The sequence below is a fragment of the Drosophila arizonae genome, chromosome 5, assembly GCF_054131065.1.
Source record: "Drosophila arizonae isolate 15081-1271.41 chromosome 5, UAZ_ARI_1.0, whole genome shotgun sequence".
Lineage (NCBI taxonomy): Eukaryota > Metazoa > Arthropoda > Insecta > Diptera > Drosophilidae > Drosophila > Drosophila arizonae.
The window spans coordinates 4,226,859-4,250,581 of NC_142925.1; the positions used below are offsets into that span (position 1 = coordinate 4,226,859).

At 37.3% G+C, this 23,723-nt stretch overlaps 2 protein-coding genes and 1 long non-coding RNA gene across 13 annotated transcripts in view; 1 reads left to right on the forward strand and 2 right to left on the reverse strand.

Annotated features, from left to right (window-relative positions):
• The window catches only part of Mmp1 (Matrix metalloproteinase 1), a 30,138-nt gene extending 19,475 nt beyond the window's left edge, over window positions 1-10,663 (reverse strand). For 5 of the 9 annotated variants that reach the window (XR_016270437.1, XR_016270434.1, XR_016270436.1 and 2 more), the window contains exons 1-2: window positions 4,807-5,305; window positions 1,251-1,503 (exon numbers count right to left, since the gene is read on the reverse strand). Coding sequence is in view for 4 of the 9 variants with exons in the window: in XM_018011827.2 (XP_017867316.1) it covers window positions 1,251-1,361 (111 nt within the window). In the remaining 5 variants the exon portion in view is untranslated. Of the gene's footprint in view, window positions 1-1,250; window positions 1,504-4,806; window positions 5,306-8,712; window positions 9,224-10,258 lie in introns of those variants that run through there. The other 4 variants (XR_016270438.1, XM_018011824.2, XM_089470984.1 and 1 more) reach the window with 3 other exon arrangements.
• The window catches only part of LOC149268382 (uncharacterized), a 32,025-nt gene extending 15,128 nt beyond the window's left edge, over window positions 1-16,897 (forward strand). The window contains exons 3-4 of the long non-coding RNA XR_016270439.1: window positions 15,829-16,052; window positions 16,128-16,897. This is a non-coding gene — a long non-coding RNA (uncharacterized LOC149268382). The remainder of the gene's footprint in view (window positions 1-15,828; window positions 16,053-16,127) is intronic.
• SiaT (beta-galactoside-a-2,6-sialyltransferase) lies at window positions 16,058-22,813 on the reverse strand. Of its 3 annotated transcripts, none has more exons than XM_089470987.1 (7): window positions 21,869-22,813; window positions 19,886-20,209; window positions 18,994-19,521; window positions 18,836-18,933; window positions 18,496-18,775; window positions 16,480-16,577; window positions 16,058-16,417 (listed from the first exon to the last, which is right to left on the reverse strand). In XM_089470987.1, exons 2-7 carry the CDS (start codon window positions 20,091-20,093, stop codon window positions 16,253-16,255), a joined length of 1,377 nt encoding a protein of 458 aa, XP_089327113.1. In that variant the 5' UTR covers window positions 20,094-20,209; window positions 21,869-22,813; the 3' UTR covers window positions 16,058-16,252. The 3 variants fall into 3 exon arrangements, with proteins under 3 accessions (XP_089327113.1, XP_089327112.1, XP_089327111.1); XM_089470986.1 differs by having other exon boundaries at window positions 21,829-22,813; XM_089470985.1 differs by having other exon boundaries at window positions 19,886-20,548; window positions 21,402-22,813.
• Between the last annotated feature and the right edge of the window lie 910 nt (window positions 22,814-23,723).

A 23,723-nucleotide genomic window follows, 5' to 3' on the forward strand; every position in this document is an offset into this window, starting at 1 on the left:
TAATATATATATATATATATATAATATATTATAGATTATCATTAGAGAATTGACCATGAAAATGATATTCATTATAAATTAGCTATTTAGATGATCATTAGGATCTTCTAGTAATTATTAATATATAGAAATTAATTCTGTTACGACATTTAATGTTAAATATTTCCGACTGTTAAGAGCTTCTCTTTCTGTAAACGTTAAGTGAATTCACTTTGACAGAGAGACATTGGTTATATATAAGGTAGAGCATATTCTTTCCCTTGACTAGAAGAAACTGATATATCTTCAGGGTATTTCCAAGTCATGCACGCCCCTCGGGCAAAATGTGACTTGCTGCAGCTTCTTTTAATTGCTGCACGATTAAACGAGTTTACATTTCTGAATTGCCTTTAATGACTTTATAGCAAAAAATAAACTGTACATATATATGTGTATATACATATGTATCTTTTACATTCCGTATTTTTTTTGTATTCGCTTCTGCTCTCTAATTTAGTAAATTATACAGTTGCAATTATTTGATTAACATTGCATGGAAAATTTAATATTCAATTGCGATTGACAACAGAAACTAAAACTGAAACTAAACTGCATTTACAATTGCTGGCACTTCTGAGTGCTTCCACTTAACGGTGAGCATTTATTCTGGAATTTATTATTATTTTATTGTTTTCGGGTCATACATGTGAAAGAAATTTGTTGGGCACGGCAATCAGTTGTTTGTGTCTGTCTCTCGATTAGGTATCTTTACCTAATTAAAGATTACATTTAATTGTTTTGTTAGGGACACCTTTAGAGCTTTGTTGTGCTCCATGCATCTGTATCAGAGCCAAAAATCAAGGCTACAGACTTTACTTTGCCTGGCCTTGAGATTGTATTTAATGCAGATTTACAGCGGCCTAGGCACGTAATCTATTATTTCTCTTCAATCTTGATTACTTTTCTCACATGCGCCTCATTGTCACTAGATTATATCACTTCTCGATTCTTCTTGCACATTCTTATATTTCTTTCCTTAACTTCACGTTGCCCTTCAGGCAGACCTCCAGCTGCCCCAAGCTTCGATAATTCGCTTTAGTCAAGCCTTTGCTCTAGTTTAATACTGCTCATCCATGTTAACTCCTAGCTAAGCGACTTTCTTCAGGTGGAGCTTAAATGTCTTCACAAACTAGTTTATTCTCGATTATGCCTCGCCTTCTTCTTCTTCTCTTTGATAATGTTTGGCTCAAGTGCGCTGCATAATCACTTACCTCAGCTTGTGTTGTTGTTGAAACCGGCGCCATCTGTGCTGCCCCCAGAATGGACAGGATTGTGCCTAGGACTATGAACACGGATGCGTAGCTTTGGCAGGTGTTGGACATGTTGTGGCTGTTTGTTGTTGCTGTTGCAGTTGCAGTTGTTGTTGTGTTTGTGTAATTCTTGTTTGTTGCGCACTTTGAACTTCAAGTCGTGACTGAAGTTTTTTTCTTTATTCGAAAACAAAAAAAAAGTAGCAACTGCGCACTGGAAAGACAATAAAGTAGACAAACCACAATTAGAATTCGAAATAGAATTGCAAAAAAGGTCAATTAATATTTTCAGTCAGGTAAAAAGTATAATCAAGAAAAGGGCCAAGTGCAAAAGGGCAAACGGAAGCAGCCAGCTCAAACTTAGCTGGCTAAGTGCCTGTTTGGCCAACAGGTTGACTCTGGCTGCAGTTAACTGGGTCTGCATGGCGTATACTTAATTTCGGACTGGAACCAACTAGCGGAAGTGTAGCAAAAGTTATGGCACATGACTGTGTGTGCCTGTGTGTATGTGTGTCTATGTGTGTGTGTGTGTGGCATATGACGTGCCAGCACTTGGCTGCATTGCCGCGTCTTCTTCTTTCACTTCTTCCTCTTTACAGCTGTTATTTACAGCCGCAGTCATGTGGTGCGTCTGTCTGTCAGTCAGTCTGACACATTTGAGCTTAATTTTAGACCACGTCCAAATTACAGTTACTAAATTTAGATTCCTTGTGCAAATATATGTTATTCCACCGCCTAGTCTTATTTGCTCCATGTTATATGATATGTGTCTAAAAATAGCAGCACTTCTATTGCATATTATGTTCATATGACAATGAAGCCCCTATTTGTCAGATTGTGTTGACAGAGAAACGCATCTGCACTTTATATACCCATTTAGATAGTTGACTGAAAACACAGTCTTAATTTTAGTTGACATCTTAACGCTTGGCAACTGGCGAATGCAACGGGAAATGCAGTTATTACAGAACGTTATTATTACCTGAGTTGCAGTTAGTCTAACTGTCTCTCTCTAAGCTCTTTGAACTAGCTCAAAATTGAGTACACTGCAACAAAATCTAATAGTAATAATAGTTCTAAAAAATAATTGCATGATTCATTTTTAGAATTTTCCCTAAAATTTTTTTAATTAAATTTTTTTTTTTTTTTAATTAATTTTTTTTTAAAGGTGTTTTTTTCTACTATGTCTGAGCTTATTACTATTTTTTATTATTGTATATAATATCGTAATACAGTTGTCGATTTATTTATATTTTAAATAATTTTTTAAATTACTCAATATTAAAATTTAATTTTTTTTAATAAACTAAATTTATATATTGTAATATTTTTGTTCCTCATCTCGAACTTATTTGTAATATTATTTCTGAATATACCAGGCCTGAGATTAGATCTGTAAATTGTTGACAAAGAAAGCTTTCCTAGCACTTTCCTCTCTAGACTTAATTAGCTTGCTTTACAAATGATATCAATAAATTAGATTAAGGTAAGCTTCTATTTACGTGCCTGACACTTGCTTAAGTCCTAAATGTATATATATATATATATATATATATATATATATATATATATATATATATATATATATATATATTTGTATCTTTACTTTGTCGCTTTTAATTTCGCCCAGTGCAGGCTGTGACATCAGCAGAGCTGTGCGATAAGTGATATCAAGTATACGACAAGTGGAGCGCTGTTTTTTTTCTTTTCTTTTTTAACGCCAAGAGCCAAAAGCCAACAGCAAATGCCGGCACAAACAACAACTCTAACAAAGACACAATTATATATATAAATATGTATTAGTATATATTTAGTTTCGGGCGTGTCAGGCACCTACAGGTGGGAGGAAGAAGAAGGCGTCGCAGCAGAGAGTAGCATAAGGGACAATATTTGCTATGTGATACGCAAAAGTCTGCATTTATTTTCGTGCTGAGTTGTTCGCAGTGTTTTGTATTGACTAATCAGCCGACGGGGGATTTCTGTGTGGACACGGGCATTATCATTTCACTGACTAGGCCTATTCAGATAAACATATATGTACACTATATAAATACAGAAATACGAGAAGTGAATTTGGAGCAATTAGGCGTGTGTGGGGCGGGTTGAAGGTCGTTATTCATTTGGGTTTAAGGTTAAAAGCTGTCAATTTGGTACGCTTCGGTTCCACTCTCTCGCGCTTCACTAAACAAGCACATATGAATATATCCACACATAGATAGATTTATCTATGTATATATATATATATATAGATATGGGTAGAGTCATAGTCGCTATAACGATGAATGCTTTTCGCATTGTTGTTTAATCAATATCAACGCGCACATTGAAGTTTTTTAAGAGTTTTTCTCTCGTTTTTTTTTTTTTGCCAAAAACAAATTTGATTACGTATACGTAATGTGGGTCATTAGGCGCTGTTACTACTAGTAAATTTAGTTTATGTGCCAAATATAAAAAAGTATCGTTGGATAAATTAAATTCGGACTGAGCAAATTAAAAGAGTTCAAGTTTAAAAAAATTAAATATGAAACGAAAAATTTGGAAAAAAAATAAGTAAATACTGTAAACAAATTGAAGCGAACTAGTTAAACTTTTTTTAAAATCTTGGTATGTTAATCGGGGAAAAACATTTCAAATATTTACAAATTACGTATACGTAATTAATTTCAGACTAAGCAATTATGAATTTCTATTAATTTATTGCTATTAGAAATTTCAGCGATATGCTAATATTTAACTAAGGTTCCTCCATTTCGAACCCAAAGCAATGTGAATCACAAACATAATATTTATTTGATATGCTAATTATTGGGAGATATTTTCTTTTACTCTTGCGTTGTTGTTGTTGTTTTATTATTTTGCGGCAGTCAAATTTAGCAGGTGGAATGTTTGCCAACAGGTTTAGCAAGTGTATAAGATACACTGCCACAAAAAAATTGTTAAATCAAGCAAGTCAAAAGTTGTTCGCAAAAAAAAAAAAAAAAAAAAAAAAAAAAAAATACTAAAATTTACAGCTGTTTGTGAGAGAATTAATGATATTTAAATTTAAATTTATTTTCGATTTTGTTAGTCATGTTTTTTGCTCAGTGCATTGATGACGTTTGTTAGACTTTCAGACTTTGTTGTTTTATTGTTGTTAGATGCGACACATATTGCACAATTGGTTGATTGTGTGTGCGTGTGTGTGGTTTCCTCCTTATCAACAATTCTTTTTCTTTTTTTCGCTTTTAACTTTACCAAATAGCTGTTAAAAGTGCCTTAACTTGGTATTGATAAGATATGCTACCAAGGGCTGTGAATTACCACATAAATATTTATGTGTAATGAATGACCAACTCACTCGATCAATAAATATTACATTTTTGGCTTAGAACTTGACCTTACGAAGATAAGCGGTAGACGTAAGCACTTAAGTGCAGTTACAAATCTATGTTAAGTCGGCGCTTAAGTTAAGCCTAATTCAAGTTCATTTCTCTCGCGCACTGTTTTTAGATAAGAATGGGGATGCTGCGATGCTTACATGGAAGTGTTGTCTCTCTAGATCAATGAACTGCAATTGTTGCTGCTGCTGTTGTTGTTGTTCTCCTCTTTGTTGCTCTGTTTGTTTGTTGAGAAAGTGACAATTAATTAATTAGCTCGTTGCATAAATCAACTGCACGCATTTGTCTGTGTGGGCGTTTTTTATTGGCGTTGACAGATTTTCATCCCCCTGCTCTTTCTTTCTCTCTTTTCTTGCTTGCTTTATAATTTTAACTTATGCACAGGCAATCCTTTAATAGATATTTTTATTGGTATTTAGTTGTACATGCATTTTTTGATGCAACTGTAACGGCACTTGTTCACTTTGCAAACGCTACAACTGTTAAAATTTCAAATTGCAATATCGAAATTTTGTTTTTATTTTTTGTTAATAAAGTTAAGTTTTCTTTTATGTATTTTTGTATAAAATATTCGAATTTCGTGTTTCGCCGATAAACACAACCGCACAGAGCAGCGCGCAAATTTCAACTGATCCAACGGCGCATCACGAAGTGCGAGCAGCACTCGAAAGCTTTTCGCAGTTGCGCATAAGATACGATAAAAAGCTTTTGCACGCACACGCAATGTGCTTAGCAGCGACGCTGGCGTTAACAGTGCACTGTTATTGGCAGTTAACAGCGGGAATTCCTCTGCTGGTCAAACCTGTTGTTGCTCGGCTCCCTCTTTAAGCTGCGCTCTATCGGCTTTGCTTATGAGTAATGAACGCTTCTTGGAAGCATGTGTCATGCTCTTCAGTAGCAGCGGCAGCGGCAGCAGCGGCGACGTCAGCGGCAGCTTTTGTTAACTGTTTAGCGTGTGCTTTGTTGCCGTTATTGTTGTTGCTGTTGCTGCTCCTCGCTCATTTGCATTTTTACAGTTTACAGTTTACAGTTTATTGCCGGCTGCTGTTGCTTCTGCTGCTGCTGCTGCGCTGCTCTGGCTGCTGTTGCTGCTGCGCCAGCTTCTTGTTAAATTCGTGCAATTTCCGTTGAATTTGTGACTCTTGGGCGCCCCTTTTTGTGGGTGTGCCCGTAAAAACCTCGATACACAAAATTTATGAATGAATCTTAAAATGTATTTCGATTTCACAGTTTGCTTTCAACTTGCGGTTTTTGCGTTTCTCAATGGGCATTAGTCATACGATAGCGCTTGTCTGTATGTATGTGTATGTAAGTGTGTGACTGAGACAATTAACACCTGTGTGGCACACGCCTATGGCTGGAGTTTACTTCATGTAGATTTTACGAGGGAACTGAGGAAGCTGAGATCTAAGCAAATTTGTATAGGCCTAGAGTATATTCTTATGAGGGTACATTGATGCAAATACTTTGTAGAGAGAATATATTAGAATGTGCGCAATATGACTTAAATAAATAAATTAAATTTATATATTTTAGTCAAAGATTGTCTTCGATGTTTTAACGAAGAATTTGCATAGGTAAACGAAATTTCTTTTTTGTTATTAGAAATTCGACAAACTGTTTCTCAGTATTTGAAGTTTATTTATTCTAGGAATTTAAGGTGAAAGTATTCATAAAAAACCTGCAATATAAACTTCGTATAATAAAAAAAATTACATATTTTTAGAAAATTAAAGAAATACTTCTCTTAAAAATACATTAAATATAAAATCTTCAACAATAATAAAAAATTAAAAAATACGACAAAAATTCCTTAAGTATGCTGGATATATTGTAATATTATTGCGCATTTAGGGAATTTCACAGGTCGACTATAAATACCAATGACATTCATTTATCTGGGTTCATATGTAAATGTTTACATACGTATGCATATATCTAGAATTTTAGTCATTGGGAATGGTTCTGATTTGCTTGGTTTTCTCAATAAATATTTGTGGAAAAATAATTTCCGTTTGCGTGTTGGTGTAGCTGGCTTTTATTCCCTTTAGCCATTAGCCATTTAGCTGTTAGGCATTCGACTTTGGTCATTTAGCATCAATTGAGGCTGTAGTAGTTCTGTCTGCTTGGGTCAACTGAATCAAGCTGTGAGTCAGCAGATGATACGATCCCCCTGCTCTCTACTCTCTGACCAATAGATATCTTTTACTTTATGTGCACTCACTAGAGGGGCTTTGGAAAGAGGGGGGTGGGGTTTGGTGCTATATAGGCAATCGCAGAGACTGCAAATGATATGTGCACATGTCTATAATTTATTATGAGCGGAAAATTACAGAGAAAACTGAGACTGCATAGATGGGATGATAAAGGCACATGTGTGAAAGATCAGCTCAGATTTAAGAATTAAAGTCTTCATATATATGTGAAATAGCAAGAAGAAGAAGAACAAGACGCTGATGATGCCACAAAATGCCAACTGCCAAACTGCCAACCGCTGACTGTTGACAGCTGCTGCTGCTGCCTGTAGGTGGAGTGGGAAAGGAATTGTATGTAGAACTTGAAGAGCTCTTTAAGAACTCTGGAACTGGAAACGCATCTCTTTTTATGGCATTGACAACTTGCAGTTGTCTGCGGGTCACACTCACACGCATACACACACAGGCACACAGTCACAGGCTGTGGCGCCCCGCAGCCTCGCTTTGTGCTGCTGCAGCTGCATCTCTTGACAAGAACAATGAAATATTTATGAGCTTCTTGTTTCTCCACTGCGTTTTGCCTTTTGTTTATATAGAAATACATGTACACATATACCCATATATGTGTATATATATCTGTCTCTCTTAATGGAAACTATTTATCGTTCTACTCGTATTTATAGATTTTCATATATTTCGATTAATGTAGAGCTGCGGTTCATTGCCATTCGCTTGAACTCTATAGAACTCTGCAAATATAATAATCATACGTATTGCTCTCTATCTCTCTCTCTCTCTCTCTCTCTCTCTCTGTCTCTTTCTCTCTTTATAACCATATATCTCTAGTCTAATTGTTGTTATTATTTTATATTTTTCTGATTCTAAACTTAATCACGTCACGGTCAGTTGGACTATTCGCATTCACATTCAGTTAGTCGTAATTCAAATTGTCTTATTGGCATTTGAATTCCAATTGAATATAGTTTTTTTCTTACACAATATATAATATGCCTACGTGCCTGCATTTGCTAATGTTTGAGGAGAACAATCGGAAACCAATGCGAATGCAAACAGCTCGAGATCGTTGCACATTAAAGATATCTCTTTTTTTTCGTATAATGCAACAGGAAGTAAAGTAGTTGATGAATGTAGAGATAAAGTTTATTTATTCTAGATAAATATGGGCTATACTCAATGAAACTATATACATATATGTTAATTTTTCTAAAAGTTAGTGTATAGAGTGGTCTATGCTTAGCTCTTGAACTAATTGAGTTATAGTGAGACGAATAATCTATAACTATATAGGGGTAGTTTTTAGAGCTCTTAGAGTTAGAACTATGTATTTATATATATTTTTCTATTTTGTAAATGTTTTACATAGATGTATGGTAGAGTCTATTATCTAATAATTAATGCCGAATTTTAGATGCTCAACTGAATTTGAAATACTTATTCATTGTCCATATGCTATAGGGACTAGATTATAAAAAGCTACAAGCAGTCTGTTATTATAGAGCTCACCTTAACTTGAAATATGTAGAGCTGTTCATATACCAAGTTTCAGCCATATAACACTTAGGTAGACAACACTTATAGTTAGACAAACACTTATATATAAGCCCTAGACGAGATAGGGACTGTTATTATACTGTTATTCCATCAGACATTACATGCTGTTATATCATGTCAACGTTATATCATATCACATAAGAGTTACATCTATCTGCCATCTTAACGTTTCATTTGGGGCTGACTCAGCTTAGCTGAGATTGGTCAACTCGTAGAGCCCAATGACTCATCAAGTTTTTGTTCTCTTTGGGGACTTTGCCCGAGGGAAGTCAAACTTACCACCGTGAATGTTCAGAAGTTGCCTTTTCGGCAATTGTTGCACGTAGAAACTATGATGAATGTGTTTGTGTCTTTAGACCGAGTGCTACACGTGTCTGCAGATCAAAGTTAAGATAAGAATCAGCGCAAATATTGCACACACACACACGAATACACACGCAGGTAGGCAGACTCTGTGTAGAGGCGAGAGAGTTTGTCCAACCGGTACTTATCAGAAGCCCTTAGATTGGCCAATTGCTGATTAGATTTTTATATGACGCACTGATAACTCAAGAATTAGGCAAAGGTTATTTTTATTTATGTCGCTCTCTCACTCTCCCTCTCGTTACTTGGCAGTTTTAGTTAGCTGTTTTCGTGTTGGCCTAGCCACAAATCAAAATATACGAAAATTCGAATTCGAATTTCAAATTGGAATTCGAATGCAAATCGCAAGCCGTTTCGAGCGACGTCTTTGGATTACGCGAACCGTTTCATAGCACGTTCCGTGTGCGACTCCCGTTTGTTGTTTAGCCACAGTCAACGCGTTGGCTTTGCCATTGCCTCTAGCTAGCTAGCTCTACCTAGCACTCCCCTCTCCCTCCTTTGTGTCTCTCTCACTCTCTCTCTCTTGCTGTCTGTTGCTGTTTCGTGGTGGCCTGAACTGGCTAAATTACGCGCTGTTAACTTGTCTGTTGTGCCGTTTCTTTGGCGCGACAAACGCCGGCGAGACTAAGCTCTCTCTCTTTCTCTCTCTCTCTCTCTCTGTGTGTGCGTGTGTGTCGGTGTGTTTTGAATTCTAATGGTAATGGGCATTCGCCTATTACCTGTGCTACCTTTTGCCTATATGTTGCGACTTTCCTCTCAGCTTTTTGGCGTCATTTAAGCACTCTAACCAGACACAAGTTAGATTGACTATTAACTGACACTCGTAACAATTTTTAAATTAATTGATATTTCCATTTTATGGAGCTATATATATTATAGACTAACTATGTACAAGTTAACATATTTTTTTACTGACCGTCATTTGTAAGAATTTCTATATATTCTTAAATAAAACTGTGCCCATCTAATACATAAATATATACAAATAATATTCTATAAAAATCCCTTTCACTTTCTTCTATTTTTCATTTTAAATAAATTTTAATCAATCAACATTAATTCAATAATTTATTCATCTACATGTAAACATGTTTGTTAGAGCATTCAAAATTCGTTTTGCCTAATTAAATTTATTGCCTGTTCTATTTATTGGAATGGTACAGGCGGCATTTCGAATGAGTACAAGTTCGTCGTCGTCGTCGACGTCGTCGTCGGCGTCGCTGTCGTCGAGTCACGCGACTAACAATAAACATAAAATACACAGGCCACACACACACACATACACACCCTGCTTGGCTTTTTCATAGGAATAACTAGAAAATAATTTCCTGGCACTTTGTGTGGTCAAATTGGTTTTCGTGTTGTTGTTGTTGCCATTGCTGCTATTGGCTGTCATGCAACAGGCCACAACAAAAGTTGAAAAGCTCTGAGAGCCGCTCTTCAGCATGAACAGCGTACTTACCTCAAGCTGCAATTGTGAGCAGGAAAATAAGCAAAAATGCCCAAATGACAAAAGTCTTCTTTAGCTTTGATCTATGCTAAGCGGCGCTGTTAAGCTTAACAGCACTGTTATCGTCGTGTGTTATTAGTGATTCACGCTATTAACGGACTGCTTCAAAAAGCTTTTGCTTGATGTTTTGACTTCGTTTATTTTTATTTTTTGTTATTTTCTTTTTGACTGATTTAGCCGGAAGCGTTGTTGCTTGTTGTAGGGCTGGTATTTGCGTTATATAAATATTTTTGCATTTATCATATGTTTTCTTTTTATTTTAATGCCTAGTCTTTTTTCAAACAATGCGCGCACTGCAGCTAAAAATTAAACAAATAATCAATTTCAATTTCAGTTTCAGTTTCACGAGTTTGCAACTAGACTGAAGTCGACGTCGCTGCGCTTAGATACTTTTATATGGCCAGTGGCAGAGGCAGCAACGATCCAATCACATCAGTTTGTCAGTCAACGCATCGCTGTCGACGTCGACGGCGCAGTCGTTGTCGGCGTCCTTAACTGTCAGACGGATGCCTCAATGTGTTGTGTTTGCTTCTTCCTCATTTGTTTTGGGAAGTATGCAAAGCAACAACAGCAGCAACAACAACAGCAACAAAGCTCAAAGCTAGAATAATTGCATTTAGCCTTAGAGCTGCCTAAAGTCTCATCTCTAATTTCTGCTCTCATTGCGCTCTATCCACACTCTCCCTCTCTCGCTCTCTCCGCCTGGCACGGAGCCTTGACTCATTCCTCTGACGCACTGCTCGATAAGAACTGGAGCTGAAATTCCTGCTGACCAAAATGATATGAGAGACCGCAAATTGCATTTGTATTGGAATCTCCTCGCACTATCTCTTTCGCTCGCCCACTCTCTCTCTCTCTCGTTTATCTGCCTCGTCTCGAAGTTCATGATGAGCTGAATCATTTGATATGCGCGCCGTTTCAAAGTCTCAATTGGTTCGCTTTGCTGCTGCTGTTGTTGTTGTTGCAGTTGTTGTTGTTGTTGCTGCTGTTATTGTCGCAGCTAAATTTCATTTTATATTGTTCTTATGTTTTGATTTATACGTATTGAAACGTGCAGGAATGTCCCCATTCTTCAGCAGCTGCTGCTACTGCTGCTGCTGCTGCTTCTTCTTTCACCTCCTGCTGTTTACTTTTCTTTGCATTTAATTGCTCCTTTGTAACGCAAAGAGCAAATGAACAATATGGAAATGAAACAAATGCGACATAAATCGAGCTCTTTAGTTGCAATGAATAATGCAACCAGGAAATCAACTTGACAAATCAAATGCCACAAATCAAAAGCCAATCCTTTTTTTCTTCTCTTAAACATATATAGAATATTAGCTGAAACTAAGAGCTATAAATAAATGGAATAAAATAAATAATAGAAATTTTTAAATAAATCTATAGTGCTGAAAGTTCTATTGTAATGCTCAAACGAGCTGAGAATATGAGTTAAGGGCAGCATAAATATCAGTGAAACGTGCCTTGCGCTTGTTTCATTTCCATTTGTTTCATTGATTTGCTAAGCATACTTTCAGGGGATCTATTTGGCCATTTGCAATCAAGGATTGAAAATGAGAATTTCGTTCTAGTTTACAATAGTAAGTAAAGAAGAGAAAGCAGAATATTGTATAAGTCGAAGAATTAAGGACAACTGTCAAAATGCATCAGTATATATATTTCTGAACCGTATGAAGAGCACCGCATTATATCTCTTATTTGTCTCTTAGTTATCATAAAATTCTACCAATATTTCGGCTAAAAATTTTATAGAAAACATTCTATCATAAATTTCTACCAATATATCCGCTGTAATTGTTATAGAAAACATTATTCCACTTCATCGAGACACTAAAACAGTAAAGATAAGCTTATCAGAATGTTCTATTTTCTGATTAGCTCAAATTTGATTAATGGTCAAACTCTTTTAATGTGATCATGAATCATTGAGTATTTACCGTTATTATGACCTTGGGTCGTCCGTTCGCATGGTTTGCTTAGTCTCTTTATGAATGTGGCACTCGATGTGCAGTCGGAGCAGACTAACCTTGACTTTAGCCGGCTGCGTGTCTGAGCCACCTTTGTCTGGCTCAGCCAGGTGTCGCCTCTGTTGGCTTTAGCTCTTGGTACGTGTTGTGGTCGCATCGTAGGACCCGCCCAGATGCATCATGAGACGCACTTTTGTTTTCATACATACACATATGCATAAAACAATACAATTCATAATTCATATTGAACGATATGTGACTAGCGCAGCATTTCTCAGAAATATCTTGAGCAATGCTTTCGCCCAAAAAGACAAGAAAAAAAAAAAAAACAAAAACCAGACGACAAATGAATAAACAAACTTTTTATACACATACATACACAATGTAAAAGTGGGGTATATTAGTTTTCGAATTTGCTATAGTTTTTCTTATGCCCTCATCAGCTGCGTGGAGTAAAGATTCAACATTGCAAAACTTGAACGGGTATTAAGCAGTCGGCTACACTCGACTACAAAATTCATTTTAATGCAAAAGGGAAACATTTTGGGCTACAAAAAAAGATAAATAAAATTTTTCATGCGAATCGCTGGATTTTCAATCAAGTATCGCAGTTGTTCAAGAGTGCGGATGACTCGCCGACTGATTGAGGGCAGTTGAATAAGAAGAAGAAGGAGAGCAGGGGAAGGAGTAGGCGGAGGCAGAGAATAGATAACTCGTGCTGGCGTCTGCTTCTAATTAGCAACAACATTGAAGCGCAGCCAAATTCACTTGGCAAGCAAAAAAGAAATAATAATAATAATAATAATAAATAAAAAAAAATAAAAAATAAAATTTTAAAAAATTGAAAAAACTTGTTAAAGCCAGACGTTGTCAATGTTGACCCTCTGCGACGACCAGAGCTGTCATTTAGCGCAATCGAGATCTGAACTGAATCGAATATGCATCGGACATAGAAACGAGTGCAGCGGGCGCTTTTAGCTGTCTGATCACGTGTCTTGGTAACTTGGCTAACAACTCGATCAAGAGTCTCAGACTAAACGTCAGCCTCTGTCTCAGTCTCAGTCTCAGTTTCAGCCCCTGCTCAATTAGTCGCGTCTGTCTATACATAATATAGATATTCATATCGATATATCCGCATATCCGTTAAAAATTGAAACATTCTCTGATTGCTGATAAGCGCGAGCGACACGAGCTGAGCTCAGCCTGAGCTAAGCCTAAGCCAATTAGCCACGTTTCTTATGCACTTCAACAGCAACAACAACAATAGCAACGGCGGCAACTACCTCCTATCTATATATACGTATATATTCTCTACAATTTGCATACTCATCTATCAGTTAATGGCTTTTACGAATTCTAAATTCGTGTTTGCACAATAATTACATTTGCTTTGCTAATCATTGCTGTCATATCTGATGCCGTTTTCATATTGCTTTTAGCCATCTTCTGTCAGGTGAGGATGCACAAGTAAAGAGCTGTTGGAATTACTCTAAGATAACGTAGTAAATTGGCAAATGGTTCAAAGTTCGATTCAAATGTGTTTAAGCTCATCAATTGTTAACACTAATAATTTTAGCTGGAAAATAAAGAATTCCTTCCAATTCGGAAGGGCTTTAGTTCTGCATAAGCGAGTTATGAAACGCTTAGAAGATTTCCACTAAAAAGAGAAGATTATGTCTTCAAAGAAAGAAGAGATCGCCAGAAAGCAGAAGAAGAAAATAAAAAAAAAAAAAAAAAAAAAAAAAAAAAAAAAAAACTATAGTATTCGGTCTGTATTAAGTATTATTAATAAATTATATAAATAAATAAAATTAATAAATAAAAATAATAAATTAAATTAGTAAATTAAGTAATTCAATTTTTGTTACTATTAAGCATTTCCAAAATCCACTTTAATCTGGAAAACATATAACTCAAAATGAGTTTATTTTAGGTCAACTTAAAGGACTCCCATTACATATTCTCTGCATATTTTCTCGCCTCACTCATGCTTGAAACATTAAAATTCCTTTGGTATCTCCTCATTTTGGCATTTCTCTTGGAAATGGTGAATATTTGAGGCTAGAGCGTGCATTTGCAGGTCTTTGAGTTCCATTTTATGGCCATATAAATGTACAATTAATAATAACAATATTTTCAATGGTGACTGTTGTTGTTGTAGTTGTTTTTGTTGAGCATTACGATCACGTTCAGCGTTCAATGAACGCGCAAGTGCAAAAGGCAAAGCATATCAACAAATTTCGGCTGTGGCTAAACGTGGACAGCCAAATAAACAACTGCAGATGACCGGCAGAGACAGTAGAGAGTCGAGAGAGATAGAACGAGGCAGTGAGTGAGAGTGAGAGAGAGAGAGATAGAGACAATGCTGGATATTTGCATTTGTCAAACAAAAGCCACCCTAAAAATGTTGTTTCGGAATGCAAATATGAAATGCGAACCGCTTTTGGCACCGCCTGGTTAGATGAACCACAGCCACGCCCCCCATCACCTGGCGCCCCTGCAGTCTGCTCAGCCTAGCAGCCGTATACAGCTGCCAAAATTCACATGACAACCAACAACAACAGCAACAACAACAACAATAAAGAATGCCGTTCCATGTTTATTTGGACTGCATTTGCAACCGCCCAGGCGAAACACCTGAAATTCTTACTGGAAATTCGGTTGAAATTTCAGCAGTTCTGCTTGGCTTGCGGTTTCCTGGTTCAATGCGTTGTTTGCTTTAATGTCAATTTTCATCTTTGTACATTTTGTGTTTTGTTTTTGTTTTTTATTTGGTCGCGTACTCGTGTATTCCATTTAATTCGCAAATATCGCGCATACGCCGCGTTTACCTCGAGTGCCGTCGTCATTTTTCGTCTTCTTTTTTCCCCACCTTTTTCGGTGAGCTGCTGCTGCTGCTGCTGCTGCTCTTCGTCTGTTTATTTATTTTATTTTTGTTTTTCGTGGGCCTGCTGCTTGGTCTCTTCTCGGTCTGAGTCTGGGTCTTCTGTTTTGAATGCCGGTCACGTTTCCGCTGCCGCAGCACGTATTAATGAGCAATGCCTCTTCAGCACCTCTCACATCCCTCCTCATTGCCACGCCCCTTAAATCCATAAACTCCACTGTTTCTGTATCTTTTGCGCCCCTTGACAATAATTTTGTATACATATACAATATATATAATTTCGCTCTGTAGACAACAGTTATGGCATTTAATGGCTGAAGCATGCAGCACTCAACGGGATACCCTGCACTTGAAGTGTGTGGGGTATGCTTAGAAACGCTAGCTGTTTGCGAACTATGCATTGTAGCTTATCGATTGTTTTACAGGGTATCTTATCATTTTTATTGAACAAAGTTATATTCACAGGGTATCTTCTAACCAACACTACATAACAACCTCTTCTAATTTTGTTAAATTATGAATCTACTTTAATGGAATCTATGTACTAAGTGATATAGACTCTATATAGATATATAGATATAGATATATAGGGTATCTAATAGTCTAGTCACATCAACTCTAAGCTTTCAACTAGAAACTCACTTATCAGTTTAAATTTATTTTTATAGGGTAACTGCAGGTCGTTCAACTCAAGAGAGCTGCCAAGCTGATTGCAAGTCCCTGGAGAATCGCTGTAAACAAATAAGAAAACAATCAGAATCAAGTGCGACAGGCACTTAACTGGCTCCCATTGTCCATCATAAAGAGCGCTAAAGTGGGCGTGGGCGTGGATGGCAGTGCCCTGCCCGCCCCAAGGGTCTTCCCGCTTCCGCCTTTGGGGCACACCCCACAGGCAAGTATAGGCAAATAAATTATTTATTGATCGCAAATATTTACTAACAGCAGCCGCAACTCACACTCATTGCAGCCACTTGAAACTTGTGTGTGTGTGGGTGTGTGTGTGTGTGTGTGTGTGAAAACCGCTTGATTAAATGCACATTTGATTGTCACTGGACGCCGCGGATCCTGCAGGACGAAATGGACGCTGGGGCATCAGTAACCAAAGAAATTGAAGCCGCAGAGGAGCTTATCCGGCCGGCGGATGCGCAAGATGCCAAACTGGAAGACGGACATATCGTCGGCCACATTCATATCCAAGGCCATCAGCTTCTCGGCTGCCAACGGATGCCACGAGCCAAACGTGCAGCCAGAATTCATCTGGAATAAATTTGAGTTGGAGTTGGCATATGTTAAAGTTAACTTCCCCCTGGACTGCTCACCTCTTTGCTGTAGTAGTGACAGCGGCCATTGAGTCGCGTCGAGGGCACATACTCTATAAAGTCCACCTGGGGGCAGTGCGGAAGTAGCAAAGCCAAGCCTAGAATTTCAGTGAATTTAAGTGAAGAAGAATGTATATGAGAAAAGGTTTCGACAATTGTAAACTTAAGAGGCAATTAGTAAATTTAAAAGGCAGAGAGGTCTCTCAATTAGCATAAATTTAACTGAGATAAAGCTGTATGCAAAACGATATGCCAAAAAAACGTTGAACTCATTGTATGTACATATTCTCTTTGATCTCAGGTCATTCCTTATTGTTTATTCAGTGTCAATTATTATACATTCGAAAACTGATTGTAATTAAGGCTAAGGCGATTAAAACGCTTGGGTTTTGCCAAAAATATTAGATAAGTTTAGTTTAGGGATACTTGTAAATATATATTTGTAAGTCCTCCTGAATACATCAGAAGGTTAGGCTCTATATAAATAATCTAATTGTGTTGTTAAGGTACTAAACTTGCATTGTACAGATTCAGCGCTTAAAATAAATATACAAAAAAAAAAAAAAAAAATTAAGGCTAAAACTACTTATTTGCTAAGCTTATATTAAAATATAATTATAATTTATTTATTTGTTAATAAAAATATTGCGATTATTGTATATAAATTTAACGGCTAAAAATCACAAACAAAACATTCTATATATACATAAAAAAAAAAATTAAAAGAAACGAATAAAAATATCAATTATTTGCACTGCATACTTTCAGGCTGCACAGGAAAAAGCAATCAAAATGGCGAAATAAAAATATTGCATACTTTTGTGCTGCAAATTAAATATAAGATAATTTAAATATACACTATACTTAAGTATTTAAATGTTTAAACTATAAAATTTTTAATAAATAAAATTATTTATAAATAATATATATATTGTTGTTGCTTATTTATTTAAAAGTTTGCCCAGCCCTCGCTGAATGGCACGGATTTCCATTGAAATTCTGCTGAAATACCAGGCGAACAGAAATCGCAGCAAGAACCGAAAAATTTGGTGAATTAAAATTTGTGTAACATACTTTTAGTTGCTATATTAAAAGCGCTCTACTTAAAATAGCGCCAATTTAAATAAATATACGTTACATTTAAGGATTTTTTTGTTTGTTTGTTTAAACAATCAAATATACAATTTTTAATAAATAAATAAAATATTTTAAACAAATATTTGTTGTTGCTCATTTTAAATATGGCTGCCACCCGCTGAATGGCACGGATTTCCATTGAAATTCTGCTGAAATACCAGGCGAACAGAAATCGCAGCAAGGGGCCGAAAAATTTGGTAATCATAATTTGTGTAGCATACTTTTAGTTGCTATATTAAACGCACTCTGCCTCTACCTAAAATCCCTCTAATTTAAATAAATATACGTTACATTTAAGGATTTTTTTGTTTAAACTATACAAAATAAAATTTTTAATAAATAAAAAATTATAAACAAATATTTGTTGTTGTTGTTTATTTTAAATATGGCTGACACCCACTAAATGACACGGATTTTCATTGAAATTCTGCTGAAATACCAGGCGAACAGAAATCGCAGCAAGAAGCCAAAAAATTTGGTGAATCAAAATTTGTGTTGCATACTTTTAGTTGCACACTTGAGGGTAGTTTTGGCTCAATTTAAAAAACCTCTAGCTCGGCCATATGTGAACGCATGGCGACGCGTCTTGGCATGTTTGTTCTATATCTCAGCAGCCACAAGGACTATTGGGATGTCCTTTGGCCAGTCGAGGATTCTGATGGCGCCAAGCATTTTAAAATATTACTCGACAGGATACGCAGGGATACAGCCGCGCTTCAAGTTGTTTTTTTTTAGAGAAGGTCTTATATCTATCTCAGCCAATTGAAGGATTTTTATTCATCTAATTTGCTAATTCCCTACGTCAGTCGATAGGCATTGGTTAAGTTAGTTCTCCTGCTTTAGGATACAGTTAAGTTGGAGGTTTCCTGTTGTACTCACCTATGAAACCGGAACTGGGAGGATTACGACGTAGGGCTCGATTGACGGCAAACATTTGCAAGCTTTGCCAGAGGCGCCACACGGAGTGCGGATCGATGAGAAAGGCGCGCGACTTGGGGTAGCGACGTCTGTAGATCTCGTAGTTGGTGAACAGATCGTAGTCGGCGCTGGTTAGCCAATCCTCGAGGGTGCCATTGTAACGGCCGGGATCCCAGGCGGCGATTGTGACGTTCCGGAAGATTGGCGCATGAGCGAAATCAAACTCCGGCTTGGTGACCACCTGCAAAGCGATCGATTGACGTTGACTGACCTTGATTGATGGCCCATGCAAGCGACTTACTTGTGAGTTGACCACGCGAATTGTCGTCTTGCTGCCCACGTCCGCCTCGTGGCCGCGGGTGGGCGCGTTATTGAAGCGCATGACAATATCGTGGCTATCTGGCAGTTGAAGTGACATCAATCATCCATCAGTCAATCATCAGAAGTCACCACACTCACCTATAAACCGGCCCAGCTTGGAGCCCGCCAGCGACCCAGCGCTGGAGACAATCGCACAGGTCTTGATGTTCTTCACATTGCGAAAGAGTTTCTGGCGCGGAAAGAGTCGACCGAAGGGCAGCTTGTTGAACGGCGGATCCTTGCGCCGTAGCACACGCACGCCCGCCTCCATGACCAGGCAGCTCGAGGGATAATACTGCTCCTCGAAGCTGTCGCCAAAGACGGGCTTGTAGTCCACATTGTAGTGATTCGAATCATTCAGCGATTCGCTCATCGAGCGCTCAAAGCTCTGCACAATGCGACGCCGGAAGGACGCCGTCTTATTGTGGCACTCGCTCGAGTACTTGTCGTGGCACAGATAGAGCTTGGGGCTGAGCGTGAGTTTCGTGTTCTTGGACACCTTCAGGCGTGGGTGCGGCGCCAGCTTGGACGAGTTGATGGCCGGACTCTCGCGACTCTCCACAATGAATTTCTCATTGGGATTCCAGCGCACATGAAAAACGCTGCGCGGCAGGCGCTGCATTGCGGCTGTTATTAGAAATGTGAACGGGAGTGTAAGCAGAAACGCCCCACACTAATCTACTCTATTCTCAAGGCACCAAGCAAGAGTGATAAAACTTCGTTTGAGCAACTGTTGGAGTTAAGGATGGCTGGATGAAGATTCAAATATCTTTTCCATTTGATCAGGACCTTGTCTATGTAAGCTTTATGTTGCTTCTCAAGTGAAGTTGTAGAGACTATTTAATAATATTGCAATTTCATATACAATGGCAGCAATACAGCTTCAAAATAAAATAAATTAGTTTATGCAGCTCAAATTTATTCAAATTTATTTCTCTCTCGCTCTTATTTGGTCACCCTTAATTACACCACGCTACTCATTCATACTCACCACTGCGCGTCTTGACTAATGCCTTGCTCACCACAGTAGCATACGCTGCCTCTTCAATTGGTTCGTGCACTCGCTGAGCTTTGTACGCTCGCGACGTCGACGCCGACGGCGGTGTCGCTGCCGCTGCCAATTGAATTATTAATGCAGCAAGCAGCAGGCCACTGATTAGCTTGGCACGTTCTTCTTCTTTGCTCCACACATGCAACATTTTTAAAGCATTTCCTTTACTTTTATTTTGCACGCAAAGTTGAGTTTCTTCTTCTTTTGCTTAATTCTCTTTTAGTCACGTTCACTGTCGAGATACATTTGTATCTGTATCTGTATCTGTGCGTGGCAATTGAGTTAGCAAACTGCTGCAGAGTTTTCCTCCTCTTCTTCTGGTTCTGTTTTTTAATGGCCTTTGCGGCTTATCAATTATTTATTTAACGCTCGTTTTATGGCCAAACGTTTAGCCAACTTATTGAGCAATTGTTTATTTAGATTGCCAGTTAATTAACCTAATCGACTTCGCTATATATAGAGAGCCAAGGGACATGCACAGGGTCACGATTGAAAGTTAAATAAAGTCAATTAGCTTCGATTTGACTTGCTCGTTAGTGAGTCAATGAATGTGATATGTGGCCGTGTTTATATAGATAATTGTGTTTCGTTTGCTAATGAGTGCTGTAAACAAAAGTTGTAATAGTTTATTACAGGTATTCAAGGGAGTGGAAACTTGATATTAGTATTATTTTGTTGATTCCTTATAGACTGCCTGCTGATGAAAGAGTATTCCAAAAAAGAAATATGTGAATTTGATCTATTATATATGTGATGATATATCAATTGAGTAATTGTAGATCTATAAAGATATATTTGTTAGGGGATCAACACAGATTCATCTGCCAAACTTCATGATCTTAGCAAGGCTCAATAGAGGAGACAACTGACGTAGCCTAGCAATCAATCAACTTATAGATAAAGAAACTGGAATGTCTATCAACTGGAATTCAATTAAAAATAATGAACTATGAGAGATCTACATATTCCTTTAGTTCCAGGCAAGCACTCTATGGGCATCTTTTATATGCCTGTACTTTATCAATACTTCTCAGCTATCAACGGCATTTCAAGACCTAAACCTATGCACCTATACCCTATTTAAACATATACGAGTATATATATGTATATGTGTATCCAGAAACCTAATATGCAGCCGAGTTTATATTCATATCATACATATATTGCATGAGTATAGTAGTTAGTAGTTTTTGGAAAACCCTTTGACATATTTTATCCATCATAAAAAACTCTACACCAAACAGAAACAAATGTTTTTGCATATGCCAAAACTAAATTAGATTTTAATAAAACTAAACTGAAACTAAAAACTAAAAATCAAAAAGTTTAGAGACGAAAAAAGTCACTCTCAGTACAGTCATAAATATATATATCTATGACTGTATGTTTGACTATATACATATGTAAGTCTACATATTTGAATATATACAACCAAATATATGTATGTATGCTTAACTCGAACGAGTCACTCGCTGTTTGGCACATTCCCGCGTCAATTTCAATTAGATTTTGACCTTTTGTTTCGACGGGTTTAATATACATATACACATACATATATATATTCTTTTTTTTTCATAAAGTAAAAAGCCGTGTTGCCCAATGTTTGTTATGTTGTTGTGGGTGGGAGGCGTGGCGTGGCGGCTTAGTCGCAGCATTTGTAGCTGATGCTGTTGGCCATAATTAACACGGGGCACAGCGCTCAGGGCACAGGGCCGAGGCAGATGCTGACATGGCTAAAAGCGAGTCGTGTTATTTGTAATTAGTTTTTCGCACACGTAGCCTGCCACACACACACACACACGCACACACAGTACTCTGAGTGTGCCACGCCCCCAGCTGCCATCACCGCCTTACGGGCCAAAATAAACCGCAACTGTAAAAACCTTTTGGGGCCCAGTTGACCATCAGCTCGTTAGCGTGCACCTTTATCCGTGTGGCCTATGCAAATATTTGGACACTTTTACACACAATCCAACACACACGCACTTGGACTTGGCTATGAGGCACGCAACTGTGGCATGTGGCCGCTGCCAGTTGCCCGTTCAGACAGTCGATGTCTTGGCCGGCTGCGTAGCTGCTTTGCTGCGCTGCACGAACTTTCCCTTTCGCGTGTCGAAACGTATCTGAATCTGCGGCACAGTCACAGCGACTGCCACTGCCACTGCCACACAGAGGCAACACCTGCCCGCTCTGCCTGCCTGCCCCAATGGCCGGCACTTCGGCAGGCTGCTTCGGGCCGCAAAACGAAGCGAGCTCGACTCAGCCGCAGCTGCTGCTACTGCTGCTGTTGCTTCCACTGCCGCTTGTCTAATTACGGTCCGCTTGTTGGGGCCCCTACAGAAATTGGCATTAAGGATATATATACAAAAGCACAAAAAAAATATATATATATAACTGAAAAGGAAAAAGTGAAAGTTTGAATCGCACATTTTGCTGCCAATCGGGTCAGTGAAGCAAATTTCCACAATGACACGAGCTGAAAAGAAACGAGCCACGTAGATTAATCCTGTCTTAGAGCAACGCAGAACAAAAGCTGCCGTAATAACCTAAAGTAGACAAGCAAAAGCTAATCAACATTTACTATGCAAAGCTTGCGCTTAAAAAGCTTCTTAAAGCTAAGCCAGATATATTTTAACCTGATTAAAAGTTTGATAAGCTCCAAGACGTCAAGTAAACTTAGTTGCAATATTTAGTATTTAACATTTGATTTCAGCTGCTTTTTAAGTTGAGCTGCTCAAGATACTTTTCAAGCTGTTCAGAAACTTGGCTTCAATCCAAAAGCTAACAGAAGAGAGCATTAAGTTATTTACCTCTGCGCTGTACTCAAGCTCACGCAGAAGCTTTAGCTTAACTTGCACTTCAGTTTTAGCTGAGCTAAGCTTTAATATTCAACACTGCAATCCTAACGACTTAAAAGCTCCATCAAGCAATTCGAAAGTTTTCATGACTCTTACGACGAATTTCGGTTCGCTGTCAAAAATTGAATAAAAATGAAGCCAGAAACATTATTCTCATATATATATGTATATATATTATTTTGTTTTGTTTTGGTTTTTCGGTTTTTGGTTTTGTGGTTTTATGTTTGTTTGTTTGCTTTTTTTTTTGGCTTTTCTCTTTTTTGTTTTTATCTTTTGAACAATAATTATTATTTGTAATCATTTATTATTCATCGTCATAATCATAATAATTTTCTATACAAATACATTCAATAACAACAATTTATTTTTATTATTTTCACTTGTTTTTTTTTCTTTTTGTTTTTGTTTTTCACGTTTACGTCATTGTTTAATTATTTTACAATTACCATAATTATGCCCGTTGTCCTCTTCTTTCTTCTTGTTTTATCTTCAATTTATGTGTCATATTATAATTATTATTATTATTATTAGTATTATAACATAGTTTCTGCTATTATTATTTATTAATTAATATTTTTTTTTAGACTTAAGTAAATCGTTTCGACTGGGAATCAAGTATTTTTGTTTTACGAAAAGTTTTGCTCAGTTTTATAATTCGGTTTATAGTTAAAGTTTTTATTTTGTTTTTAATTTAACTTTTCTTTTTTTTTATATATTTGTTCTCTATGTGGCTTTGTTGTTGTTGTTGTTGTTAATTAACAAGTACAGAAGATTTCAGTTTGAGTTTTTAAAGTTCTTAGCTGTTTTCTTAATAAGTTCTCATTTTCATTAATTAACTAACAAACTTTGAATGTCCGTTGGCATCTGGAGCGAGTTTGGGTGAGGCTCTTGGGGGTGTGAGGGGAGGCTGTTGGGGGTGT